General features: G+C 50.6%; 3 protein-coding genes across 8 annotated transcripts; 1 reads left to right on the plus strand and 2 right to left on the minus strand.

Moving 5' to 3' along the window:
• Window positions 1-933: 933 nt before the first annotated feature.
• On the plus strand, window positions 934-5044 carry PRADC1 (protease associated domain containing 1). The gene is made up of 5 exons (XM_057741897.1): window positions 934-1148; window positions 3113-3213; window positions 3716-3825; window positions 4107-4274; window positions 4500-5044. Exons 1-5 carry the CDS (start codon window positions 1082-1084, stop codon window positions 4618-4620), a joined length of 567 nt encoding a protein of 188 aa, XP_057597880.1. The 5' UTR covers window positions 934-1081; the 3' UTR covers window positions 4621-5044.
• Window positions 5041-17385, minus strand: SMYD5 (SMYD family member 5). Of its 6 annotated transcripts, XM_057741891.1 has the most exons (14): window positions 17278-17385; window positions 13685-13765; window positions 13441-13549; window positions 12516-12655; window positions 11953-12074; window positions 11495-11564; window positions 10782-10886; window positions 9881-9943; window positions 9590-9660; window positions 9174-9280; window positions 8728-8784; window positions 7777-7871; window positions 7039-7109; window positions 5041-6920 (listed from the first exon to the last, which is right to left on the minus strand). In XM_057741891.1, exons 1-14 carry the CDS (start codon window positions 17371-17373, stop codon window positions 6773-6775), a joined length of 1335 nt encoding a protein of 444 aa, XP_057597874.1. In that variant the 5' UTR covers window positions 17374-17385; the 3' UTR covers window positions 5041-6772. The 6 variants fall into 6 exon arrangements, with proteins under 6 accessions (XP_057597874.1, XP_057597877.1, XP_057597878.1 ...); XM_057741894.1 differs by lacking the exon at window positions 13685-13765; XM_057741895.1 differs by lacking the exon at window positions 10782-10886.
• A 2122-nt stretch (window positions 17386-19507) lies between these two features.
• On the minus strand, window positions 19508-24635 carry NOTO (notochord homeobox). Its single transcript, XM_057743378.1, has 3 exons — window positions 24218-24635; window positions 21540-21754; window positions 19508-19705 (listed from the first exon to the last, which is right to left on the minus strand). Exons 1-3 carry the CDS (start codon window positions 24633-24635, stop codon window positions 19508-19510), a joined length of 831 nt encoding a protein of 276 aa, XP_057599361.1.
• Between the last annotated feature and the right edge of the window lie 3053 nt (window positions 24636-27688).

Raw genomic sequence — 27688 nt, forward strand, 5'->3', positions numbered from 1 at the left:
GTCGACGTGGCTAGAAGGGCCAGAGGCTGGGCCTCAGCCGGCGCTCCTAAACGTTGGTGAAGGAAGGTTGCCGGTTTTCGATGGTGGCATACTGTTTGAGCATGTAGGATCTTTGCTTGGACCGCGTCACTCACTAACTCTAATTCCATCCCCCTTCTCCCCGCAAATGCCAGACCAAGGAATGCAATGAACGCAAATATTTATTGAAGGCTGACCGAGGGACAGGCTTTTGCCAAGTAGTCATTTGACGTGAGCGAACTCATTTAACCCTCACAACTCTCGCGTTTGTAGTGTAATCATGCCCACTTTACAGAAGAGGGAACTGAGACTGAGAAGTTAGGTGTCCAAAATCACAGTTGCACAATAAATGGTAAATAAACAGGCGTGGACACCTGGCCCCAACGCTCATTTTCTGGTTCGGCACTGCCCAGGGCTTCCTCGCGAGTCGGGTACAACAGGCCACGTCCCCAGAGCCTACTGACTTATGAGCGCGCAAGCGCCGGTGGAACTAGGTAGAGGCTGAGCAGAGAGAGCAGAGGTCGCCAGAGACCACCTGGGCACTAGACAAATGCCTTTCCAAGGAGCGGATGGGAAGGAGCAAAGCACAGCTACGAGAAGGTAAATCGTCGTCTAGCGGAGCTGCCGCGGGGAGGAGCCGGCCGAGACCGCACGAGCTGATTGGCCAAGACTTTCGGCGGCTGAGGCGAGTCCTGCGAGTCTCCCACCTTCAGTTCTCCGGCCCGCCCCGGCCCGCCCCCTGCCAGCGAGGTCCTGCCTAGTCAAGTCCAAACTGAGAGACGCTAGGGCGGGGGCCGGCAGTCGCAGTTAAGAGTTTAGGCCAATCAGCCCGCGGCCCCACTTCTCTCGACCAATAGAAAGTGGGCTGGGGCGCAGGGGCGGAAAATGTGGCTACATGAGCAGGCGTCAGAGCCAATCAGCCCCGGGCCTCGTTTCGGTCCGCCAACCCGCGGCGTGAGCGGGTCTGGGGGCGGGAGGCCGGAGCAGCTGTCAGGCAGAAGTCCGGCGAGCTACGCGCGGCGGGGAGGCTGGGAGAAGCGCGGCGCCGGGCCGGGCCCTGGAGATGCTCCCCGGCGCCGCGGGCTGGTGGTGTCTCGTGGTCTGGCTCCCCGCGTGCGTCGCGGCCCACGGTGAGCGGCAACGGTCGAGCTGTGTCTCAGGGCGGGGCTGGCGGTCCAGCTTAAGCGCGTCTCCGCCTGGGGGCCACGGGTCACCTTGGGGACCCCGCGAGTTCGGAGCAGGGCAGATCCAGAGATGGGCGCCTGTAGTGGGTGGGTAGTAGTCCCCAGGGACATGAACTGGGCGCGGCCTGAGGCTGGGCTGTGAGTCCTCAGCTCCTCACGTCGAAGCAAGACTCCCCCTACCCCCACTGGCGCCGACTTAGGTGACTGAGGGGGCGGGGAACAAGGAACAACTAGCGATAGTGCAGGCTAGACATATGTGAGTGCTCACGTTCATAAACAGGGCCGCACATTGCTACACGTCGGCTCACACGCACTAGTACATACGTACACACCCAACCTGTTTGCACCTACACGAGAACATAAACATACACCCATATACATACGTGAGCACATGTGTATACCTACACTTAATTTACACAGATCAGCAGATGCAAAGTCCAGGCGAAAATGTGTCTGGGGAGGAGGGGAAGTTTAGTGCTAATCCAGGAAGGCTTCCTGGGAGTGTACCTGTACCCGATGGGAAGTCTCCACTCCCAGGATAAAAGGCTATATATGTAGCCCAGTGCCAAGCCAGTGGAGTTCTGCCTGGTGACTGATGTGGACAGTAGAGAAGGACAGCTAAAGCCACAATCGATCCCAACCTGGCACACAGTAGTGACTTGATAGTTTGTTGATTGCCTAATGGCTCTGTGGCAGCAGCTTCCACCCTTTCATATTCCTCAGTCTCTCTGGGCTAAGGAAACCAGGGACTCAAGTCCAGGTAAAACATTACACTTTGGTGCTGAAGAGATCCACACCCCAGAAAAATCTGGTTGTTCTGGCAATTCCCTTCCTCAATGCAGTGGAGCTGGAAATAGTTGTTCACTTATTCAACACTCTTTTTGAGCACCAACTATATGCTAGCCACTATGTTAGATGATGTGGATACAGTACTGAATGAAGTTACAAACTTAGGTTCTTGTCCTAGTGCAGGAGATAGACAATAAACAAAAATTTACAAATACTGTATAATTACAAATTATGTTAAAAGTGTCATTGGAGAAAAAGTTTATTTTGAATGGGCATAAGGGGAAGGCAGTCACAGGGCAGGTTTCTCTGGAAAGTGGCATTTAAGCTATGACCTGATGGATGAATAGGAGTGAGCTATATAAAGAGGCAGGGGTGGGGTAGGGTGAGGGTACTTGCAAGAAGATTTGGAGATGTGAAGAAACTGAAAGGAGGCCAGTTTAGCTTGAACATAGGAAGGAAGAGATGAGGATGGAGTAGTAGCCAAGGGCCAGATCAAGCAGGGCCTTGCAGACCAGAGTTAAGTTTCGATTTTAAGTGCAAAGGGAAGTCGTTGAAAGGTATTGAAGTTCTGGGAGCAGTGAGTGACATGATCACGTTTGCTTTAAGATGTTTTAAGATATCCTGGGCAGTTGCTGGGGAAATGGACCTTAGGGAGCAAGAATGGAGGCTAAGATAACCAGTCAAAAAGCTGCAACAGCCAGGACAAGAAATGATAGTGGTTGGACTAAGGGGATGGCAGTGGAACCAGTCAACTTTTAAGTTTTGGTGAGAGTTGTTTTGTATTCAGGCTGTGATATCTCCACCTTGAAACTCCCAAGTCTGCTTCAGAGCAAAGATGAATTAACCCTCAGAGAGGTAACACTGGAGCTCTCAATCTTCCCAGCTCACCTGTGTAAGCAGCAGTAGCTGTAAATCTCTGGGGTTACTAACATTGTCTGCATCAACTCTATCCTCTCTGGGGCAGAGACCATCTATCCTACCCACCTGGAGGACCCCGTTGGCTAAAGCTGGGTCTCTGGGCCCAGATCATAGCCAGCCCAGTTGAAGGCACTGGGTCCGTGATCTGAACTTGAACCAGCTTTTTCCCTGGAGGCTTCTCACCTGTACATTTTACCTTTCAGGCTTACGCATCCATGATTACTTGTACTTTCAAGTGCTGAGTCCTGGGGACATTCGATACATCTTCACAGCCACACCTGCCAAGGACTTTGGTGGTATCTTTGTAAGTTCAGGGATTCCTCCTCATCTCTGATCCTGTCTCCACATTCCCCCCACTAAGTTGAGGTGACCCTCATCGCTTCAACCAATACCTGAGTGCTGGGACAGAGAAGGGGGCAGACAGAATCCAGCTCTATCCTCCACGGGCTGTAGAGCCACGAAGAAGGGGCTTCCAGCTATTCCTCTGGGCAGACCTGGGCACCACAGAGGGAGAAAGCTGTCTTCTTAGGGACACGAAGTAGTGAAAAACCAAGGGGTCTGCTAGCTCCACCTCTGAACTATGTGACTCAAGGCAAGTTACTTGCCCTCTCTGGGTCCATACCAACTTCCCTACCTATGTCTGGGAAAGGCAGGGTGGGACAGGACAGCTAGACAGACCTTTGTGAGAATTAAGTAAAAATGCTCAAGTGTCTAGCACACTTTGTGAGGAGCTGATAAGACGGGGTAGTCAGCCCAGTCCTAAAGGTGTGTCTCCCCACACTCTCATCTGTCTAAATGTCTTTCAGCACACAAGGTATGAGCAGATACATCTTGTCCCTGCTGAACCTTCAGAGGCCTGTGGGGAACTCAGCAACGGTTTCTTCATCCAGGACCAGATCGCTCTGGTGGAGAGGGGGTAAGGAGTGGACAGGCACGGGCACAAGGGAAAGGCAGGCATAGGGTAGATTCTGAGATCAGTGTTGGTGGTGATGCTTTGTAATAGCTGTTTTTAAATAATTCATCTTTTTAAGGGTCTTTAAGAAATGTCTTTAGATTACCCAAGCCTTTGGCCATTTACTTGTGAGCCTTTATAAAAAAATTCTCCATGGTCCTTCTTTCCTCCTCCCACGTTGGTGGTCTGGGGAAGGGATAGCTAGGACCCTGCCTTTCCTTTGGTTTCACCACCACCTCTTCCAGGGGCTGCTCCTTCCTCTCCAAGACCCGAGTAGTGCAGGAGCACGGCGGGCGGGCGGTGATCATCTCTGACAACGCGGTTGACAATGACAGCTTCTATGTGGAGATGATCCAGGACAGTACCCAGCGCACAGCTGACATCCCTGCCCTCTTCCTGCTTGGCCGAGATGGGTGAGGGCTCTTTGTCTCTGGCTGTATCAGCACCCAGCTGGGTGCCATGACCCGGGGAGGTCAAGGGCAATCACCAGTCCCTACCCCCAAGCCTCATCTTGGGGTGCCCTGGTTGGAGGGCCAAAAAAGTCCTCAGACTCTGGAACTCCCAGAGTGATGCGGATAGTGGGGCATGATGGGGTGCTGAGAAAGTGACCATCACCACCTCTCTTCATGCCCTCCCAGCTACATGATCCGCCGCTCCCTGGAACAGCATGGACTGCCATGGGCCATCATTTCCATCCCAGTTAATGTCACCAGCATCCCCACCTTTGAGCTGCTGCAACCGCCCTGGACCTTCTGGTAGAGGAGCTGGTCTCACATTCCAGCCATAAGCAACTCTGGGCTGGGAAGGGGAAATCCAGGAATTCTGCTGTTTGGGATTTGGGGGTAGCATTTGGGGACTGGTGGAGCCAGGCAGAGGAAAAGGGCTTGGGCCTTGGCTAAGCTAAAGGAAGCCACACCACTGGCCTCCCCTCCCCTGGGCTCCTAAGGTGTCTCATGCTATGGGAGGAGGCAAGAGCTGGGCCCCAAGGCTTGTGGGCTAGGGTCTGGAACTAAAGGGGCCTACAGCAGGTGGTCTGAGAGCCATCTGAGACCTGTCATGTCCCACCTGGCTCCAGCCTCCCCACCCAGGGTTCTTCACAGCAGTTGTTGGAATGGTATAAAGAGCTGATGTTTGAGGACCTAATAAACCCTCACTGACTTTTTAGCAATAAAGCCTCTCATCAGGGTTGCAACTGTGTCCTAAAGTAAAAGCACACAGGGGTGGGAGGGGCTGTCAAACACTTATCTGGTCCCATGCTCTTGTTTTGAAGAGAGGAAATTGAGGCCCAGAGAGGATACATGACTTGCCCAAGGTCCTTTAGGACCTGTGCTCAGATTGGTAATCTTGGATCCCAAGTCTCCTGTTGAAGAACTTAGGAAACTGAAGCTCAGTCCCTGAGGAAAAGCCTCATCTTGTAGCCTGGTGTTAGGGATTCACACTGAACCTCAGAGAACTCCTGTTCTTGGACTTTAGAAACATTTGCACAGCACAGGATAGACAACACCAGGGATAAACCCAAACTGGGGAGCTGGAGCTCCCATCTCCTGCCATCGCCTGCTCTATCCTATGTACTTTTGTACCATCCCTGTGACTGCTGCCTGCCTGGGGCAGCTTGTCAAGCCATTCACAAAGTACTCCTGCAAAGGCCTGTCACCACTCAAGTTTTATTGAGAACAGTGGGCAGGTGGGGAGGAGGGAGTGCTGGCTGCTGTGAAGGATTAAGAACCCAACAGCCCAGACAGGCAGAGTCCACCTGGCTCATGATCCAGGAAAGGGCCTGTGGGGTGGCACCTGCCCTCCCTGGGATCCCTCAGCAGGGGCATGTGGCAGACCCCTCAGGGAAGGCAGGCAGAAAGCAATTCATAGGTTATAATTTCCACAGCTTCCAACCCAAGAGTAAGGGGTAGTGCTAATCTGGGGAGGAGCGGGACATAGTTAGGGCTAATCTGAGTATCTAGCCCAGCTCTCCTAGGTTTCTGGAAGACTTCTATGTTCCTCTGTGGGGATCCTAAAGGTGGAAATTGAGAGCTGGAGAGCCTCTCATTGACCCATGTTCTAGAAGACTCTAGAACATCCTAAATTAAGGAGCACAGGCCTTTCATCCCCCAGGTCTCAGCCATGCTGCTAGAGTCCTCAATGGGAAGAGGCTGGGAGGAAGGGGTGATGATCCCCCACGCTCTCCCAAGGGAGGCAGGGCCTCTTCCATACACTGTGAGGCTAGCCACTGTGCCAGGGCCCGAAAGGCAAGGCACAAGTACAGAGATCCTGGAGTCTGGGGAAGGGGTTAATCTCTACTCCCCAGATGTCTAAACGGTGGGTGTGGAGAGGTGGGGAGAGGGAGGTAATCCCCCTGGTTCAGTGTTCCCCCACAGAGAGCCTTAGGGAAGGTGCTCTGGAGGCCCAGTTCCCCCTTCTTGCCTCTCCCAGCTGTGCTAGTGGTCAGGCTACGACAGTGGGAGGTGGGGAAGAGGGTAAGGACGTCTCGCCCCCTCTCTTCTTCAATGGAGTCAGGCTGTTCTCGGGTTGCCACTTTACCTCCCCCACGCCAGTGAGTTGAGAGGGGTGATGCCTCAGGTGGATGAGTAAGTGGGGCCATGGGGCCAAGGGGAAGAAACACTGTTAGCCCTTGACCTTGGTTCCAGCCACTTATACCCGTACGTCAGGGGGAAGCCAGTTCTGAGAGGCTCTGACAGCGCAGTCTGAGCCGCTCAGCAGCAGTGTCCAGGGCGTGAGGTCCGGTGGGGGTGAGAGGGCCTAGGGTCCAGCCTGTCTTACCCTCAGGAAGAAACAGAGCTGGAATGGGGGGAAAGCAGGCAATAGGAGTGGGTAGTTCCTTCCAGGCCTCTGCTCTGGGGGAAGGCCCCCTCCTCTGGCAAGGTCTGGGGTAGGACCCCCTCCAGGCAGGGTGACATCACACATCAGTCATCTCATCCCCCAGCTCGGCATCTTCCGGCTCTCCTTCCTCCTCCTCTTCATCTTCCTCCTCCTCAGAGGTCATGTTGGGTTCATCCGCCTCTGCCAGACACTTGGGGCAGGAACAGACGAACAGATAGTTCTCCCTGCGGGGAGGGGGGGTGGGGGGTGGGGGGTGATGGTGGTGGTGAGGGTACAAAGTCAGGCAGCCACTGGAATGGAGGACCCCAGAGCCCAGCTGCCCACCACACCCCCAGCTGGCACCTGAGGATCTTGTGGCGGCTGTGGCGGCTGCGCTCCCGCTGACAGCAGTCTAAGTAGCTGATGCAGATTTCCTAACAGGCAGAAGAGAGGTGGGCTCTGACGGCCTCTGTTTCTAATAGATGGAATTAGCGCCTCCCCAATCTCTGCCCTATGTCCAACCACTGCCCCATCCCTAGGAGCCTGAGCTGCCCTTCAGCGAAGGGGCAGGCCGCCCTGATCCATTCCCCTATGCTCACAGCAGGGAGGCCACCCCACCATAAGGCTTTAACAATCTCTGTCTGAGACGGGCTGTTTGGCTTCGGGCCATGGCCAAGGTCTGTGGCTGGGGCAGAGGTCATCTTGGTGTGAAGCTACTTGCTCTGAAAGAAGTTTCAACCAGCCTTTGTGCACTACTCTAAGAGCCAGGACCCCAAACCCACACTAGTACCCCATAGTCCAACCCATGAAGGGCCATTTTCTGCTTCCTTAGATGCTGCAGGTTCCTTGATCAAAAGATAGTTGGGGACAAGAACTTGGGCACACAGCTGTCTCTTAAACACTGCTTTGAGGCTTTCTGGAGTTATTTTTGGAAGTGGGGTGGGGTTAGAGCATATCTATGGGCAACACTCATATCCTGCAGCATGTGAGGATTCAACCCAACAACCTGAACTTGGGGCTGTAGCCACTGGTACTCCCAATTCCCGGAGAGAACTTGCAAGGCCTACTGCCCACCCTCCCCACAGCTACTGGCCCCCTCACCTCTCCTGGTTTAATATCCTCCAGGGCGGTGACATGCAAAAGGAAGTTGTTTTCTGGGAAAGAGGTCTCTGCATTGGGGACACAGCTGTGGTTGCCTGGGTGATGAGAGGCAGGTAATGAGGATTTTTGACTAATAAAAACAGCCTTAACTGTGCAGAGCACTGGGTCCTATCTTTCTCTGTTCTCTCATCCCTGCTAGGGCTATGCAGGTCCTGGGACCCCAGTTTCCTGACTCCCTGTCCAGTGTTCTTTCTTGAAGAGCACAGGCACAAATGCACTCCTGCATCACTCCCTTCCCCCTCCTGCCATGACTGCTCCTGATCCTCTCCTCACTGGTCAACTTGATCCTCCGCTTTGTTCCCAATGTCTCGCAAAGGGAGGGACAGAGCTGTGAAAGGGATGCCTGTGCCAGGCCACTTAACTCAGTCCTGTTACTGGATGTCTCGTAACAGCTGAGCCAGGCTCTCTGAGAGCCTAGTTTGGGAGGAGTAGTGTCCCCAGAGCCTGGGAAGAAGGGTTTGCAGTGAAGAGAGCAGAGGGTGGGGGGCTAGATCTGGAAAAGACAACAGTCTAAACTGGCTCTACCCCCTCCATCAGGTGCTGATGAGACCGCCTTCCTTCCAGCCTGAGCTCCTCCTGGCTCTCACAACACTATCCTACCACAGCTCACAGGGCAGTGGTGGGGCAAAAGCCAGGCTTCCCTTTGCAAGAATCAGAGCTCGATGCCCTGCCTTAGCACCGGGTCTAGCCCACTGGAAGGTTTTACATCAAGGCATGAGCAGTCCAATAAGTGAATGAATGAAAAAATGATAGAAGGAGAAGGCCGAGAGGAAAGTCCCCAAGGAAACTCAGCCCTAACCCCACTCCTGGATTCAACTCTACCAGCCCAGAAGGGGCCAAGAGAGATGAACTACAGCTGTGAGGCTACCCCTTCTCAATGCCGGGACTCACAGCAGCTCTGCAGCACAAAGAGGCCAGATCCTTCACAATTAAGAAACTCGCCAGTTGCTGTAAGACAGTAATATGCAGATGTTATTGCATCAATTTTATAGGTGGAAAAAGGAAACCAGGCTTATAAGGACAGGCACTGGCTCCACTTGCCACACAATCACTACCATTTTACCTGAAATTGCTTCTCTGAGGTGCGAGCCTTGCTTTCCTATAAATGATACCACCTTATTGTCCAGCACTCCCCCACCCCTAGCATCAAGCCTCTGCATGGATCACAGGGCCATTTCTCGTGTACGTCCTGTGGACAGATCTGAAGCTTCCCACCGGCACACAGGGATTACCTTCCCCAGCCATGAATTCAGAGCTCCCTGGGGGAAGACTATGTCCACCGCCTGACTGATGGGTGTCTCCAAAATTGGGTGAGGCCAAAGCTCCATCTCACCTACCTGCCTCGATGTCCTTGTACAGCTGGTCGATGAAGGCGTCCAGCTGCTCACGGTCCTGAGGCTTCAGCTCCAGAGCATCACAGGCATGGACCCACTGGCTCAGGGAGCTGGGGGTCCCAGGCAGCCGTGTTTGGAGAGGAGGAGGCCCAGCTCACAGGGCTCTCCACCTCCAAGCAAGTTAAATCCATTTCTTTCTCCGAGGGGAGGGTGGGGGTGGTTGTGTCCTCCCCAACAGACCAGTGTTCCCGAGAAAGACAATCTTTCTGACCCCCACCACTGAGTTTAGTCCAGCATTCTGGCCAGAGTCACACCCTGCCCCACCCTAGTCTTGAAAGGAGCTGGCTGCCTTCCCCAGTCAATCTCCCACCCCAGCCCTGAGGGACAAGTCCAATAGCTCTGGGACATTCTCTCCTAACCTGGTCCCAATTCCTTGGCCATTGGTCCCAACAAGAGCAAAGAGAGACCGGAATCCATCCGGAGTGAACCACTGTGGGGAGAAAGGGAGAAGAGCACTCGGGTTACAGTCACTTGGTTTTCTTCCTGATACAACTCTCTGTTGAGGAAGTTTGCTGTGAGTTAGTCTCATCCCAACTCCAGAAGACCAGGTCTGCTCTGGCTTAGCTGTCCCAGCAGGAGACGCTGACCTGGTTGCTCCTGGAGAGCTGGAGTGACCAGGAGGCCATTGGTCCCACCTTCCCCACACTCACCTGGCTGAGTGCTTCCTCATAGAGCGCCTCTGTGAAGAGTCTCCGCAGAAGCTCCAGCTGGCCCTGGTTTAGGGGAAGCAGGGAGAGACTTGCATCCCTGGGGATTTCCCATTAGCATAGATGGCCATGTAAGGGAAGGAAAAGGGCGAGCTCTGTAGACCGAGCTTTCCCTGGGGGCAAAGGAAAGCCACAGAGTCCTTATCTCCAAAGAGCCTTGACAGTCTGCTGGCCTGTTCCAACCCAGGGTAGCGAACCTCAAATTCCTATTTTCTAGCACTTGTACCAGCAGGGTGGAGGCAGTCTGGCTTAAAATGTCTGTCCTCACCACCCTCCAGGCTCCCTGCCCCGGCCTCCAGAGCAGCTTGACTCTCCCCATCCTTTCCCTAGATTCAGTGCAGCAAGGCCCACCCCAGATGCCCTTTCACACACCTGCCTCCAATTTCAGGTGGCTCCTGCTTGGAAGTCTACTATGCTCAGAGAGAATGTATAACTCTTTAATGTGGAGCAAGTGCTTAGTACGTTGGCAACTGAAATTCTGTTTCACACTGCTCCCTGACCCTGTGGACCCCCCCCAGTCCTCCATGTTCCATTACACTTGATTTGCCCACTGCTCTCCTATCATGGGGTCCTGCCTTCCCACATCAGGGTACCCAGGCCCTCCGTCCTCTGTCATCACTCCACTTTCCAATTTTAAGTCCACATTAGGTCATGAAGTTAAATAAAGCTAGGCATACAAGTCTCTGAACAGATTTTTGGACCCAGGCTCTAACTTCTTGCTGTGGCTGGGAAGGGAGAAAGTGTGGAGCTTCCTTCAGGTAGTCACAGATATCCCAGGCTACTGGGGGGGTGGGGGTGGGGTGGGGTGAAGAGCGCACTGGGAGGGTCATGGGGGGAGACCAACCTTGAATTTGTCCCCCAGGAGTTTGTGGACAATTTCCTCCTCCTCATTGGCTGTTTTATTACAGAACTGGGAGAAGAGCCTGATCCAACGATCCTTATCCTTAGCCTGCATTGAACACGTATACTTCAGGGTCAGGGTCACACATGCTCATGCATGCATGTGCTCACATGGACTCATGGACACCCTCTGCTTTACTGCTACTCCTGCCCATGTGGGAGGAACAGGCTGTCCTTCTAAAGCCCCTGCCCTCAGAGAAACACCATCACACATGAGCTTCTCAGTAGACCCTTCCTCCCCACCCTGCCCACACCCAACCATCTCCCCAGCTGGTGCCAAGCTAGCCAATTCACAACACTTGGGAAAATAGGAGAATAAGGCTGAAGAGAAATAATACTAAAGGGGTCAGAGTGGTTTCTGTTGCTTTAGCTAAGAGATACAATCCTGAAAAGGTGGTGCTTATATGTCAAATGCATGAATTGCTGCTGCACAGGAAGTCATCTCATAGATCAAAGACCACAGGCAAGATGAGCTCCTACCCTCCCTGCCAGATTTATGGTCAGCTACTCCCAAGGTTTACATAGCAAGCAGTTCTCCTTTGGGAAGCCCAGAAGGAACTCTGTATCCAAGCCAGAGTCTTAAGGTGAGAAGAAAGCTGAGGCCAAGGGTTGCATGAGGGCAGAGTCAGCTTCCCCAAGAAGATCAGGTGGGCTCACCTGTTTCACTGTGGCCACCATCCGGGCCATCAACATAATGCTTGCAGTCTCAGGGGGATAGTGAACACTCCTGGGGAGAAAGAAAAAGGTTTGGCCTAGAAATTCCCTCCCCAGTAGCTGAATTCAGGGAAGTATGATCTGATCGCTACAGAGAATCCTTCCTACCAACCTCATTTATAACCAAAAAGAGAAAGTCATTGGCAAGGACGTGGGCAGGATTTTATATCCCTATGGGCTTAACGGGGCTCTTTCTTGGAGTGTGTAAAATGCTGAGGATGGTGGGACTGGCAGCTCAGATTTAAGGCGGGGGAATGGGTGATATGACCTCTGTTTAGCCCTAAGAATGGAAGAAAAATCTAGGGGATGGTAACTTAACAAAGATGGCTGCATCCACTAAGCGCGGGGAAGACAGGCAGGGAGGGAAGGATAAAGGAAAGAAGAAAGGAAATGCTACCTACCTCCATGCCTCCTGCAGCTTATTGAGAGGATGCAGGGGGTCATCCTGGGAGGGGCCTGAGCACAGGACCTGATGGTACTGCTCAGCTGCGGCCAGTCGACATTCTGCACTGCAGTACGTCACCTGTTGGGGGAGGTGGAGGTCAACATCCTAGGATCTAGCCTCGGGGTGAGGCACAGACACTCCTGTGGTCTCACCTCCTCTAACTGCACTCCTTCCGCAAATAGCCCCTGAGCAGTAATCAATGGTATTATATAAGAAAGGATACAGTGCTCTGGGACCATGTGAGAGGGGCACCTGACCCAAGCTTGTAAAACCATGGGACAGAGAGACTGCTTCTCAGGTACAGGGAAAGGCCCCTGCCAGGCTCCTAGGAAGCGGACAAGCTCCCACCAAGCCCATTTTCTAGACAACAGGATAGGAACAGAGAGGACGAAACTGGAACAGTAACTGAGCCTTTTTAATGTCTTTCACTACACTGGGGCTCTCAAGGGCCATGACCATGTCTGCCCTCACTCCTGTCTCCCCAGAGAGGACTTCAGCTCAGCTCCCAGGGATACTCACCTGGCAGTGAGGACAGTTCTGGTGCAGGTCCTTGCGCACAGTGCACAGCTCAGGGTGAGGCAGAACCTGGCCTGGTTTCCCGGTCAGTCTCTGGGCGTTCTCCTCTGCCTTCTCCAGTGCCCGAAGGCAGTGGTCACAGGCTGTGGAAGAGAGCCAGACATGACAATGTAAGTGTCTTGAGAGCAGGGGTCACATTTGTCCTTTTCACAGCAATGTCCCCAGGGCTAGAATAGCACCCAGCTCATAGTAGGTGTTCAATAAAAGTTTGAGGAGTGAGTGAATGAATGACTATGTTAAAGAATGGAATGAAGAAGTGAATTTCACATGCATTCAAAGGTAGATGATGCCTTCTTCCCTCTCAGAGCACCCATCCCTCCTGGCAGACTCTCCCTGCTTCTCGATGGGACAGTCTATGGGGCTCCCCACCCCTCCCCCAAACTGGGCTTTCCCCATATTCTGGAGCCGACTGACCCTCCTTTCACAGATTTTTCTCTAGCCCAAGAAAAGTGTGAAAAAAGCAACTGGATGGCAAAGCGAAGAGCATCCTATTTGTTTCTGACCCCTAACACAGCCTTTTTTGACCAAGGGGCACGTGGTCTCCTTTTGGTAGGGGGCTCCACTTTGGCACAGAGCCCTTTAGCACAACATCTAGTACCTTACAGTACAGGCCACACTGAGTTCCAGAGTGACAGTCCTCTCCCAGGAAGCACTATGGAAGAGCCTCTCTGCTGCAGGCTCACAGCCCCAAACAGCCTGAGATTAGACACAGGTATGGTTCTCAGGCGCAGTTCTCCAAGGGAAGATGTGCTTTCCTCCTGATACCTGGAGTCCTAGAGACATCAGCCAATAGGGGTGTGTGTACTGTCTTCCATAGACAAAGGCTGCTGGGCCCAAAAGCCCTCAGGAGTGGACGAGATGTGCTCACCTCGGTAGCGATAAAGTGCATTCCAGAGAAACTGCGCAGCCACCAGGGGCCGTTCTACGAATATGGTCTCCCCCTTCTGGATCAGCTGTGTGGCAAACAGCCCCTTTCCCTAAGAGGGCAGAGAAGGAATAGGATAGCCATAAGAAGAGACAGAGGACATAGTTTCAAGGGCTCCTCACCCCCATGTGCTTCCCTCTCGGGAGAGGCTTCTGCCTCAGGAGGGTTCATGGATTGTGGTCAGCACCCTCCATGACTGCCTTCTCTGGAAATGCAGCTCTGCCCTACTTTCAGTCTCACTTCTTCCAGCCTGTCCAGAGCAGAGGGCCTGGGAAGGGAAGAGAGTCACCATGTCAGCCATGTCGGACTACCTGGAGGAGAATTTTTAGGATGGCCAGAGCAGGGACAAGGTTCATAGCAGGCTGGAGCCTCTAGTACCAGGAACTGGTACTGGGCAGCCTTCTCTCAGTCACCCACGTGCCCCTCCAGGATCCTGGTCATGATGCTACTCCTCAGGGTTGCAGAGAAACCCTACACCGTTGGAGGGAGAGGTCTAGTTTGCAGAAGAATACGCCCTTCTTCCCTGGTCAGCTGGGTACTCATAGCACCGAGCATAGTACCTGGTACCCAACAAGTTCTCAGGTGTTACACTGAAAGGCATGACTAATCTGAGCACCAGTCCTAATGCTAACTTGCTGTGAATCTTTGAGCCAATTACTTCACTTTTTGCATCTGTTTACCATGTGAAAAATAAATGTTATAATAATACCTACCAGGTAGTTTCCAGGATGCAATGATCTAGCACAGGTGAAGGAACTTCATAAACTCTAGCTCCTTACTACTCAAAGTAAAGTGATGGACTGGCAGCATGGGTATTGCCTGGGAGATGTTAAAAATGCAGAATCTCAGGCCCCACTCCAGACCTGCTGAATCAGAATCTGCATTTTAACAAGATGCCTAACATGATTCACATGCATGTTAAATGAGAAGTACTGGTCTAAAGCATTGTAGATATCATGTATGGGATGAAGGATGAGAAAACAACTGTTGAGTTGACATCTCTCAAATGTGCAAAGGGACTCAGGAGACAGCTTCAGAACCTAGGCGGTTACTGGCCCAGCTGAGTACTTTCTCCCACTATACAGAGGAGTGGTGCCCTTGCCAACAGTGAACTGTCACAAAAAGAGAGGGAAAGGAAATGACTGACACAAGAGTGAAATGTCCTGTCATGTGCCTCCTGGGTAGCTCCCTGTTTCCTTCTAGCATTGGCACTCTGGCTAGACAGGGGCACCTCCCAAAATCAGAGCAGCAGGATGTGTAGACCTGGACAGGCCCTGAGCAACCCATTAGCCACAAATCTCAACCCTGTAAATAACTTTGGGAGCTCTAGTAGTACAGCTGGACAAAATAGTACAGCTGGACAAATAGGACAGCTGGAACAAAACCACTGGCAAAGCCATGGATGCAGCCTGGTTGTCTTTCTAGAAGCCTACGTCCATGCCTAGTAGCCCCTGGACCCAAACTAGCAAAATGAAATCCTGGCCTTCCTCTGTGGGACAAAAAGATAAGGACAGGGGCCCACAGTACTTCTGACAGTCTCAAACCTCAATACTGGATAAATATTCATCTCTTTCTCCCTCTTTCTGGAGGGCCAAATGCAGGAAATATTTAGGAAGAATCAGAGTTGTTGCTCTATGAAACCACTCATCCTCCCAAACATAAAGTATTTCAAGAAAAACAGCTCTAATTCATATTACCAAGAAGGCTGGAGAGAACTGAACCTGGATGGAAAGGGTACAAACTATGCAAAGTTATTTCCAATTTGAAAAGTAAGTTTAAAAAAAAAAAAAGTACCCAAAAATCTAAGACTATGTAGTAAATTAATTCTTTATTAAATTATTTTCTAGAAAAATATCAATTGCCAAAAGTGAATTCAAAAGGAAGAAAGCCAAGACAGACTAATAAACAATGCCAATGCTTGCCTGATGTGCACTAGTATGGCATCCTGGTTGACATCTACCATATTTAGTCAGGTTTCTGTTCTGATTGGTCATGTCCCTGGCACAGCAACTGGTAAAATTTTGGAAATCATTCCTGCCAATATCCATAGAGGCAATAGAGAAAGTGGTCAAAAACTACCCCCATGTGAGGCCCCTAGCCTATATGGTTTCATGAGCCAGCTCTCAAACCAAAGAGTAACTCTTATGCTATTTAAAGTACTCCATAACAGTGGGAAAAAATGGAAAGCTTCTCTATTTAAAACAAAACAAAACAAAAAAACAAGCATAACTTTGAGGTGGTAATCTGAGGAAGACAACATAAAAGAAAAAGAAAATCACAAACCAATCTCACTTGATGAATACAGATGCAAAAAGCCCAAGATAAGCCATCTTGTCACCAAGTCTGGGTATGTGATTTTTCTGCAAGCAGCAGAACAGTTGTAGGCATGGAGAGGGAAGCCAGCTCATTCCTCCAGAGCCGGGGTTTTGATAGAAGGACCACTGGACAAGGAGAGCGGCCGAAGTCATGAAGCAAGAGGGAAGAAGTAAAAAAAATGGAGGGGGCTGAGAGATAGCAGTGAAGTGAAAGTAAATGTGAATATCTCTGCATGCTAGGAGTGATGGAACTGAGACACCATCAAACTGTGAGCCAATGAGGAGCACAGGAGGCCTTTGGGTGCAGATGGAGTTGTGGGTAGCTAAGGAGGCCAAGGATATAGGGGAGCTGATTTATCACGGAAAAAGAGGAATGCTCCAGATGCCTCTGGAGTAAAAGGAGGAAAATGGAAGTTTGGGTTGGGGAACTGGATGAGTACGATGATGCTAAGAGCAGGAGACAAAATGACTAGAAGGCTGATAGGGCAAGAACCAAAGACAGACACAGCCACTACACATGATAAATTATTCAACTTCATTAGTAAACAAAGAAACATAAATGAGAACAAAGCGATATCATTTTGCACATATCAACTACCAAAGATAACCGTGAAAGAAAATACTCAGTGCTGGTGAGGAGGAAAGGGCGTGTGCCCAGACCATGAGCTCCAATACCTCTGACCTCAGGCACGAAAAACAAAATACAACATAAGGGTCCATAGATGCGCAGCTATTGAGTGAACAGTGGTCCTCCCATGAAACAGATTATTACTCAACTCTTAATACGCAGAAGCAGCATTATTGATATTGAAATACCTACAACTACATCACAAAGCAGTTTCTAAAAATATAATTTTAATATGCACATATTTGCACAAATATAGAATTGAGTTTTACCTTCTTTTTCCTTGCATGCACTTGCGATTTTTTTTCTACAATGAACTTTTAAAAGACGATAATAAAACAACAAAATGTCACCCTCTTGATTTAAATCCTTCAATGCTACCACGGGCTTCGGCCCAAATTTCTTAGCACTCCAAGACCCTTAGTGAAGCGTCCTGGAGTCTTCCCTCAAACCCCACCCAAATTTCACTCAGAAATTTCCCTGAGGGCCCACGCTTTTTTGTACTGCAGCTCCCTCCGCCCTGCACGTCTCGCCCACAGCTCCGCGGACCCAGCAGCAATGTCCCCCGCGCCTGGCGCTCCCCGGCCCCCCTGCCGGAAAGGCCCGGTTCCGCGGGGGGAGGGGACGCGCACAGAGACTCCGCGGGCCCCGGCCCACCGCGTGAACGCTCGGGAAGCCTGCGCGCGAGGACTGACAGCGAGCCCCCGGGCCGCGAGCCGGGGCCGGGCCGCAGCGTCCGAGCGGCGAGGGAGCCTCTAGGCTCCAAGTATGGGGTCCCGCGGGGCTGTGTCCAACGCCAGGCGGGGTGGGGGACCCCGGCACGGTCCGCCACGGCCTCACCTTGGTGCTGCTCACGAAGCGGACTTCCACGGCAACCGGGGCCCGGCCCGCCACGCCCACGCAGAAAGAGAACACGTCGCACATGGAGGCCGCCATCTTGGGCGTACCTCCGCCTTCTGACCCTTGACCCCGCCTCGACCCGGGAGGCCCCGCCCCTCACCGGCCCCGCCCCCAGCGTGGGTGCCCGAGAGGCTGTGAGGGTTGGCGCGCTAGCGCGTCTTAATTTGGATGTTTTTGGTCTGTGTGTGTAGGCTAAGTAGTACGTTGACTGGGTGTAGCTGCGCCTGCCTTTGTGCAGCGTTGCCTCTGTCTCTGTCTCCGTGGCGGGTACCAGAGCTTGTGTATGGGTGTAGTTTTGATGTGTGTAACTGTATCCGAGTTCATGTTTGTGTCTGTTGTCTCTGCCACCCAGTGGCCGGTCTTGAGTCAAGCGCTCTTTGGACCCAGTCATGGGGTGGGACAGCAACGGGCCGACTTAACTGCTATCCTCTCTGACCCTCAGCCTGAAGGGAAGGACTAGCTTACCCCACCTATCTGTCCTACAAAGTCCTGCGCAAAATTTCCTATTTCCTAGGCAATCTGGCAGCAGAGCAGACAGTCCTACGAAAGATCAAGCTGGAAGTGTGTCTTTCTTAGCCTCTTCAGGGGCGTAGGTACCTTGTAGCCTGGGGGTGCTGTAGGATCTACCTGTGAAATTGTATGCAGAAGTGAGTCTGCATTGTGCACCTTGTCTTGACAACAGGAGAGGGACCTGTTCTCTTGTTCAGGACTGACTTATAGCATCTGTCCCCACAGCCAGGCCTGACCACCATGTCTCATTTTGTTCCCTCGTTCTCCAGTTGATTCTGTGCTACTTGAAAAGGGACCTGTGTCTGCATCTTCTGTGGTCTCATGGTGACATTTAGAGACTGGATAGAGCCCGGTAACTGCTGAATAGGTAACTGACTGGTGATTAAAAAAAAAAAAAGTGAGCCAGTGGTTCCTGGAAGAGGCAGATGCAGCTATGTTCCTTTAATAGAGCTGACTAGGTCCAGCATTAGAAGGATTTCCCGAAAGACAGGAACATAAAGGGTTCCTGAAGCTGGACCCTGGCCTCACTCCAACTGCAGCCTGGGCCTGGAGATGATGGTCCACTGCTTTGGGGGCAGGCGGTTTTCCGAGGCCATCCCTGCTCCCTGCCTTTCCTCCCTCCCTCAGAAAACTTTGGAGAGCATGACCATGCCCTCTCTCACCAGCAGGTGGCAGGGCAGACATCCTTCCACCAGTTCATCTCAACACTAGAAGTCATTCTATATTCTAAATTAATACCCTCAACAGAGGCCCGCCAGGGAATATTGAGTGCTAGAGAAATTAGCTCTGGAAATGCTGGTGGCAGGCTTCACAAGCGTAGGCTATCAGCTATGCTTCTTGGAGAGAAACTGAGCAGATTCCTGGTAAGGAATGGGAGCCAAGAGAACTGGTTGTGAAGGGGGGTGAGGGTCGGGTTGGGGAATAATAATACAGCAGATTTTATGACAAAATGCCAGTCTGGGCAAAGGCAGAGTTAAATCTCTCTATGTAAAGATGGATAGGGGGTCAAGTTGAGTAGCTAGAGGGAAAAAGATGGTGTTGAGGGCAGCATGTCTGCTCCAAGGAAGCAGCTGGGTCTGAGCTCCTTCTGAGAGTGGTAATGGTTCAGATAAAATAAGAAAACTTTGGGAACTTCTGTGAGAGGAAGTGGACTAAATGGTCTACGCTTCTTTCTTTGCTCTCAGCTCCACCATCTCCAGTGGGAAAGAGTCTTCTATGTCCAGATACTGATTCAAGGAGGCCCTCTCTCCTCTGCAGCCAGGCTAGGCAAAGATTAATCCCTGGAGAGGCCAGGGGTGAGATATTCCTCCCACAGGTGAAGGGGACCTATAAGCCTTACTAGTTACTGCACACTTAGTACTGAGCCTGGCACACTATAAGTGGTTTATAGACATCTCAGGCCTTGGAGGTCTAAGTTATCAACATACCTATGATACAGGTGGGAAAAAAAAGCCCTCAGAAGTTCAGTAACTTGGCCAAGGACATAGCTGAAGGCCAAAGTCTGTACCCGTGACCATTTGCATTATTACAGCTCCCGGGGTCAATATAGAAAAGGGGGGACTCCTGCTTTATAGTTCAGATTCCCCTGATGCCCTTTGACCTGGCAAGCTCTTCATTAAGAAGTGGAACAGGGAGGTCCAGTGGGTGCCCCCGGGAAGAACTAGTCCAGATAGCCTGGGCTGAGCCTCTGTCCCAGTCCTCGGCTGTCCATTCCTGACTCTGCGTCTTCTCTCTGGATGGTGGTGTCGGAGCTGCTGGAGGGCTCATCTGCGGAGGCAGCCGTGGCTGATGCAGCTGGCAGCTTCAGCCTTTGCTGCTTCTGATACTTGACCCTGCGGTTTTGGAACCAGACTCTCACCTGTAGTTGAGGCAGTGAGAAGAGATCAGAATGTGACCAGCAGTTCCCACTGCTTCCCCCATTCCCACAGTGCCCCCTCCTCTCTGGCCAAAATTTACTCTTCATTCTAAGGGAAGCACACCCTTCCCTCTAATTCCGGTCACCACTCATTCACCCAACAAGTATGTATTAAGCTCCTGATAAGAACTAGGCACCACCCTAGGTGATGGTGATGAGAGTGAGCGGTGGAGGCATGGTCTCTGCCCTCGTGGAGTTCACAGTCTAGTGGAGGGAGACTCATAACAAACATGGAGACATATACAAACACAACTGGGGGTACGAACAAGGGTTTGCACCTCCTTGAAGAACCAACACTTAAGCTGAGGCTCAGAGCATGAGAGGCCAGCCCGACAGGGACAGAGAAAAGCAACCCAGGGCAGGGGAACCAAGCTCGGAGGGTCTGAGGACCAAAAAGGAGGAGAGCATGGCAGACACGGTTGAGAGAGGGGAAAGCAAAGGAAGGGAAAGTGGAGAGGTCAGTGGGGGCCAGATCACCCAGGACTGTGAAGGCCATGGGTTAGAAGCGTCAACTTTGAGCTTTTAAGTGGGATGTGACATAGTCCTATTTACCTCTCAAGTAAATTGCACATCTGGCAGCTGTGTGAAGAATGGATAGAAACAGATTTGGAGAGACAGCTGGGGAGACTGTTGCAGTGGTCCAGCGAGAGCTGGGGCTGCACACTCCCTTCCCTGTGTGATGAGAAAAACAGTCCCATTTGAAACTGAGGGGCAATGGAGAGAAATGAAGTGATTCCCGTTGTATTTTGGAGGTGGAGGTGAGAAGTCTGGCTGATGGATTGGAAGTGGGGGAGAAAGAGGAATCTAGGATGACTAAGTATTTTGAGCAACTGGGTGGACAGTGCTGCCATGTGTGGGAAAAGGAAGAGATTTTGGGAGAAAAAAAAATCAGGAATTGAGGTTTTGACTTACTAAGTTTAAAATGGTTGCCCACAAGACATCCAAGTGGAGGCCTCAAGAAGGTAGTTAGATGTACAAGTCAGAAAAGAGGGGCAGGCTGAAGATACAAAGTAGGGAGCCATTGGCTTACAGATGGTATGTAAAGCTCGTGGGGATAGATTAAATCGTCTAGGGAGGAAAATTTGAGGTCACAAAGAGAAGAGTTGCCTACAGAGGCAACTGAAAAGAAGGGACCAGAGAGCCAGGAGGAAAACCAAGAGAGTGAGGTATCTGGAAGCCAAGAGAAGAGTGTGTTTCAATAAGAGAAGCAGTGGTTGACTGTACTGAGTGGTGGGGTAAGATGAGGAAAGTAAAGCATCTGTTGACTTTGGCAACACAGAGGTCATTAGAGACCTTGACGAGAAGGTTCAGTGAAATGGTAGGGAAAGAATTCACGTGGCAATGAGTTAAAGAGTAGATGGGAGGTGAGTACATGGAGAGAACATAGCCAGTTCTTGAGAAGTTTGCCTGTGAAAAGAGCAGAGAGATAATGCAGTAGCCAGAGGGGAATACAGGGTCAAGGGAATGGTGATTATTTTTAATATTTTGTCCCTTGAATACCTACTTAATTTCACTGTCTGCACCTTATTTAGTGTGGAAACATTATAAATTTCTAGATTAACACCATGTGCTGTTTCCATAATGTGATTTCAAATGGGACTATTATTTTCATCATATAGGGAAGGGAATGTGCCAGTGGTTAGGGCCTGTCTCCCCCATCAGCCTGGCACAGAGGACTAAGGCCCATAAATCCCTCCCAGCCCCAACTCAGGGTCTTTGAAAGAGTCGTATCTGTTGCTAGGTGCAGCCCGAGCCCCACAGGAGTCCTTGCTCTCACCTGGTTCTCTGTAAGATTGAGCTGGGCTGCCAGCTGGGCTCTCTTCTTTCCCACTAGATTGTGCTGTTTTGCAAACACTTTCTCCAACTTTTCCAGCTGCTCCAAGTTAAACATGGTTCGAACCCTCTTTTGGGATCTCTCCGTGTTCTGAAGGGCCTGCGCTTGGGCCCAGTCTCGGGGACCCCAGAGGCCTAAGCAGTGAGCCAGCTCCAAGCCTGAAGAATAATTAGCAGGAGGAGAGGTTAGCCAGTGACTCCCTACCCTCTCATCTTAGAGGAGAGAAAACAAGTGCATAGCTCCACTGCCCGGCCTTACCCTCAGCCAGGTAACACAGCAAGAAGGCAGGGTGGGAAGAGACTGCGCAGAAATAAAACACGTGAGAAAGAAGGGACCGTGCTGTGAGACCACTTCGGCCTCCATTATTCTTCAACCGAGTGATGTAATCTCTGGCCCTAAGAGGAGTTGCCAAATCTCCATCTCTCTTTTCCTTTCCTTGGCCACTTCAGGAAAACCCTATGGGATGAACAGAGAAGGGACCCTTCTTCTGAATAAAGAGTGAAGGTTCCTCCTTTTTGTTCATTCAACTTTTTTAATGTCTACTATGTTTCAGGCTCTACTATGTTTCAAGCATGGTTCCAGGACAAAACAGAAAATCCCTAACAGTAAAAAAGGCAAGTAAGAAAAATATTGAGTATGTCAGAAAATGATTAGCACTAGTGAGAAGAATACAGCAGGGAAGGACAGGGTAAGTATGTGTGTGGGGGGGGAGGGGGGATAGTTTGTATCTTTAGAAAGGGTAGCCACCTCACTAAGGTGACACTTGAACAGGGCCACTATGTACAGCTTGTGCCCTGCACCCGGGTACCCATCTGAGAGGGTAAGTGGCGTCTGAAGTTCTGCCCACTCTCCACAGGCTAATTCTTCTTCCCTGACAAGGTGTTGGGTCTGCTTGAAGTCAGGGGGTGGCCTTTTCTAATGCACACAAGGGTGGTATTCAGCTCATAGAGCTGTGGGCCAGCGGAGATGGAGATTGGTCCACCAGGGATCAGTACCTGAGTCATAACTCCAAAGGAGTGAGGAGGTGAGCCACTGAGCTAGCTTGGAGGGAAGTGCTCCAGACAGAGGCCTGACAAGTACTGTGCTAAGAGTCCTCAGCTCCCACTAGCCTTGGGGAGGCTCTGGGGCTGGCCGACAAAACTGCCCAGGTGAAGGGAGTGAGGCCTGGCTGCCCAAGACCCCAACCACTGGGCCCACCTCGCTTACCATAAACATAAGCATTAATAGCAAACTATGAGAAATAATTAATGGGGCGAGATTTAAATAGTACATCCTTACAATGGACCATTCTGTGGCATAAAGAAGCTCTGTATGGACTTACAAGGAGAAACCTCTGATACAAGGTCAAGTGAAAAGAGTAAGCTGCAGAGCAGTGTGTCTAGTATGAGGGGTTAGAAGAATGTGTGTGTATATGTATATGTGTATTTATTTTCACGCATAGACATGTGTGTGTAAGTATTAAATATGTATAAAATACCACTGGAAGAATAAAGAAACTGGTGTCTGGCTGCCTGTGGGGTGGGGATTACCAGATGGCTGGGGAACAGGAGTGGTAGAGGAGACTCTTCTCTGTACTATATCTTAGTTGACATTTTGAAGTTTGAACTGTGTGGATGTAATACCCATGCAAAAACTAACTTGAAAATGAGACAACCATAATACAAAGTAGTAAACTGCAATTCAGACCTGAGGTGTGTGGGGATGTTAGAAAAAGGTGGCTTGGAGTGAAGGCTGTGGCTCTCATTCAGTGGCATGAGTTTGGATGGGGTTGGGAGACCAGGGTTTCTCTCCCACACGGTTAGGAGGAATGCCCAGCTGAAAGGAGTTGAGGAGATGCAGGATGGGGGGAGCCCAGGAAGTAGGAACCAGGTAAGATTGTCTTACAAGGATCTTGGTTGGGTCAACAAGGCTTGCACTAACTTTGCTCCTGTTTTCCCTCATGGGAACCACGGGGATGCATGAACCAGATAGCCAAAAGTGGCAAAAACTCATGTAGATGGATGTTAATGCTAGAGGAGAAAATTACCTCAGTGGTTAAAGTCTCACTGGGATTTAAGTGCCTGCGCCCCAGGGCCCAGAGCCCCAGGAGCTGTCAGCAAGCAGGCTCAGAGCAGCGAAATGCGGACCCTAAGCTCACACAGAGGTGAGCAGTGGAGGCGGTAACCGGGTCTGCTAACTCCTAACAGCTCCTCGCTGAAGGGTACCCGCAGCAGCATCCGCTCCTCCCCGCTAAGACAGGGCCCTGGGTTCGCGACAAGAGCCGCTTTGGGGAAGAGTCTTATCCAAAGCCAGTGTGGGAGGGAGCAAGGGCATCTACCAGTCCCCCGTCCAGGGATGCGGGGCCCGGGCCCCCTGCAGCCCTGCGCTGGCCCCGGTTGTCTTCCGAGCGCTCCTCTGGCCCGCCCGCACCTCCCGCTCCGCACCGGCCTCACACACACCTTCTCCCACTTCAGCGGCGGGCCGGGCAGACCCACCCGGTGTGGGGCCCTCTCTCCGCCCCGTGTCAACTGCAGGGTCAAGGGTCATAGAGTTTCCACCCACTCCAACCGCGTGTGGCTCTCAAACTCCGGGACTTCTCCTCTGTCCCGTGCCCACCGTCGCGGCCGTCCGCCACCTCGTACCTGTGACGCCGAGGCCCCGGAGGCCGCAGAAGTGGGCCGCGCGCAGCGGCAGCACAAGGGACTGGGGGCACGGCGGGTCGAGCGCCGCGCTCAGGTAGGTGGGCAGCCACGTCGCCGGGCACGCGCCGGGCAGAGCCGGGGCGGGAGGCCGGGAGGCCGCGGTCCAGAGGCCCCCGGCGGCGCCGCGGGAGACTGACAGCGGGGAGGCAGTGGCCGCGCCGGGGTCGGGTCTGGCTAGGATGGCCTCGACGGAGAAGGAGGACTCGAAGCGTCCGGGCGTGCGGGGAAGGCCTGGGCCTCCCGAGTGGCGCGGCCGCGCAGGAGACGCGGGCGCGGGAGAGCGGCCGGAGCGCGAGGGCTGGACCCGGGCACCCGAGGTGGTTGGCGGCCGGCAGCCTCGCGGTCCGGGGCTGGGCATCGCGCGGCCCCTGCCCGGACGGGCGCAGGAAAGGGAGCCGGGACCTCTGGAGTGTGTGGGCAGCGCGAGAGGCGAGTGAGGACACCTGCTTTAAATAAGGGAGAGAGCCTTGTTGTCCAGGAACAGCCGCAGCTGTCGCCGAGGGCTCTTAAATTGGACAGGGCGGGGCCGGGCTGGCCGAGCCTTTTCTTCCCGCCGCCCAGGCGCCGCCTCCCGCTCGCTCCCGCGCGCCCCGACGTTCCAAAGGCCTGTGTGGCCCAGCGCCCTCCCTCTTTCCGCATTAACCCCCCACCCCCATCCCCTTGCGATGGGGAAAAGGACGCCGAGCTCGCTGTGCCTTGCTGGTGATCTCTGGAGAGTTACCCGGCCAGTAGGAGCCTTCAGGCTTCCGCTCATCAGCTCACTGTCTGTGAAGCAGAAACCCTGGCCACACTCCCTTGCTACTGAGCAAGCCCTTAAATTAAAAAAAAAAAAAAAATGTAATTTAAATATCTTGTTTAGGGGACTTCCCTGGTGGCACAGTGGTTAAGAATCCGCCTGCCAACCCAGGGGACACCGGTTCGAGCTCTGGACCGGGAAGATCCCACATGGCGCGGAGCGGCTAAACCAGCACGCCACAACTCCTGAGCCTGCGCTTTAGAGCCCACCAGTCACAGCTATTGAGCCCACATGCCACAACTACTGAAGCCTGCTTGTTCTAGGGCTCCAGAGCCACAAGTACTGTGCCCATGTGCTGCAACTACTGAAGCCTGTGCACAGCAACAAGAGAAGCCACCACAATGAGAAGCCTGCCCACCGTCACACAGAGTAGTCCCCTGCTTGCCACAACTAGAGAAAGCCTACTGTGCAGCAACGAAGACCCAGCACAGCCAAAAATAAATAAATAAATAAATTTCAGGAAAAAAATGAAAAAAAAGGCAAAATAAACACTATTGGGAATGATGGCAGAGCAAGTCTAGAAATAAAATAGAGATCATTTTATTGTAAGGGATTATCACATTTGAAAACATGAAATAGATCATTTTCTAGAAAAATATAAATTGTCAAAATTGACTTTAGAAAAAATAGAAAATAATATGCCACTAACTGTTCATTGGTAATCAAAATTTTATAAACCATTTCTCCCTTCCAGCCCCCTAAATCCCATCCCAATAGTTTTATAAAACAAGAAATCCTGATTTTTATACTGTTTCAGAGTCGAAAAAAGGGAAAGCTACCCAAATCATTTTTGCGGCTAGTGTGACCTTGATATCTAAACCAGAAAAGAATAGTTTGAGACAAAAAATTTTAAACCAATTATCCTTATGATGCTAAGGTGCTAAAATGTTAAGTAAAAAATTAGCAAATCAAATTTAGTAGTTTATATAAAAAAATTATCATGATCAAGTAGGGTTTGTCCTGGGACTGTAAGAAAACATCATAAAATCTATTAAGGTGTACACCATATTAACAGATTAAAGAAAAATATGTGATACTTTTAATAGATGCAGAAGAACACAATAACATTCTACAATCATTTAGAAAATGACACTTTGGGGACATCCGTGGTGGTCCAATGGGTAAGACTCTGCGCTCCCAATGCAGGGGGCCTGGGTTCGATCCTGGTTGGAGAACTAGATCCCGTATGCATGCTGCAACTAAGAAGTCCGAATGCTGCAACTGAAAAAAAAAAAAAGATTCCACATGCCACAAAGACCGGTGCAGCCAACATAAGTAAATAAATAAGAAAGTAAATAAATATCTTTTAAAAAAGTGACACCTTTAGTAAATTTCAGGATGAAAAGGCAGACATCAAAGTAATATTCTATATCAGATCGAAGAAAAAATATAATCATCTTAATAGATACAGAAAAAGTTTTGTGAAATTCAACATTCATTCATTTAAAAAGTATACGCTTTACCAAGCTAAAGGATAAAGAGCAGTCATTAAAAAATCTACAGCAAGAATTATATTTAAAAATGAGACTTTAGAAGTAGCCCTAATTTAAGTCAGGAATAAGAAGTATATCCAGTATTGTAGTGTCCATTGTGTCTATGTACTGGTGATACAATGCCATAAGACACAAAAAGAAAGATGTAGAATTGGAAAGGAAAAGGTAAAATTACTCCTATTTGTAGACAATATGATTATTTACAGAAAAAATTCAAGCAAGTTGACAGAGAAACTATTAGAACTAATCAGAAAACTTAAGTTGTTGGATATATAATCAATATATAAAAATTGGTAAATATAAATATTAGCAAATGTAATAGAAAAATACCTCATTCATAACTGCAACATAAACTATAAGGTATATAGGAGTAGATTTAGGAGATGTGTGAAATATTTAAAGAGAAAAGTAGAAAACAGTATTGAAGGACATAAAATGAGACCTGAATAAATGAATGGGAAGACTCAATGTCAAAAGATGACAACTATTCCTGAAGTTATCTAAAAATTAAATGCAATTAGACTTTTAAAAAATGCCAATTATAGAACTTGACATATTGATTCAAAAACTGTGGAATAAAACACCAAGAATATCTAAGACAATTTGAAAAAAGTAAATAAGATAAAGGAAATTGCCTTACCCAATATCAACACTTATAAAGCTATCGTAAAAATGTGGACAGAGTACTTGGTTATACATATGGAAAGAAGAAAAAAGGAGATTTCTTTTTTCAAAAGGGCATAGTTTTATGACCTCGGGACAAGGAAGAATTGCTTACATACAAGAAACACAATAAATTTTGATGCATTCAAACTTAAAACTTCTGTACAATAAAAGACACCATGAACAAAGGTAAAAGACAAGTCACAAATTGAGAGAAGATGTTTACAACCCACAGAGCTGACAGGGTTTGATCAGAGAATCCAAACCACTAGGGGTGACATGGAATAGGCATTTATTATGGAAATTTGATCTTATGTAATTAGGGGAGCTACTTAAACTGTTCATGTACAGCCATTGCTTCTGCACCTAGTCCTGAGACCTCAAGCAGCCAGGGTAGGCAGTGAGGAATGAAAAGTGGACATGAAGTGGGGAGGAAGGGGATAACTGGAACCTCTGAGG

The sequence above is a fragment of the Hippopotamus amphibius genome, chromosome 7, assembly GCF_030028045.1.
Source record: "Hippopotamus amphibius kiboko isolate mHipAmp2 chromosome 7, mHipAmp2.hap2, whole genome shotgun sequence".
Lineage (NCBI taxonomy): Eukaryota > Metazoa > Chordata > Mammalia > Artiodactyla > Hippopotamidae > Hippopotamus > Hippopotamus amphibius.

Bases quoted from the DNA above. Each gene is read 5' to 3' on its own strand.
- SMYD5 (XM_057741891.1), bottom strand. From the start codon at position 17,373: ATGGCGGCCTCCATGTGCGACGTGTTCTCTTTCTGCGTGGGCGTGGCG. The intron at 13,550-13,684 runs GTGCTGACCACA...CTGCCCTCTTAG, and splicing joins AGAGAAGGCAGTCATGGAGG to GGAAAGGGGCTGTTTGCCAC. The intron at 12,656-13,440 runs GTGAGCACATCT...TCTCTTCCACAG, and splicing joins TGCACTTTATCGCTACCGAG to CCTGTGACCACTGCCTTCGG.
- NOTO (XM_057743378.1), bottom strand. From the start codon at position 24,635: ATGCCCAGCCCCGGACCGCGAGGCTGCCGGCCGCCAACCACCTCGGGT. The intron at 21,755-24,217 runs GTACGAGGTGGC...ATTATTCTTCAG, and splicing joins CCGGGGCCTCGGCGTCACAG to GCTTGGAGCTGGCTCACTGC. The intron at 19,706-21,539 runs GTGAGAGCAAGG...CCTCAACTACAG, and splicing joins TCAATCTTACAGAGAACCAG to GTGAGAGTCTGGTTCCAAAA.
- PRADC1 (XM_057741897.1), top strand. From the start codon at position 1,082: ATGCTCCCCGGCGCCGCGGGCTGGTGGTGTCTCGTGGTCTGGCTCCCC. The intron at 3,826-4,106 runs GTAAGGAGTGGA...CACCTCTTCCAG, and splicing joins ATCGCTCTGGTGGAGAGGGG to GGGCTGCTCCTTCCTCTCCA. The intron at 4,275-4,499 runs GTGAGGGCTCTT...ATGCCCTCCCAG, and splicing joins TTCCTGCTTGGCCGAGATGG to CTACATGATCCGCCGCTCCC.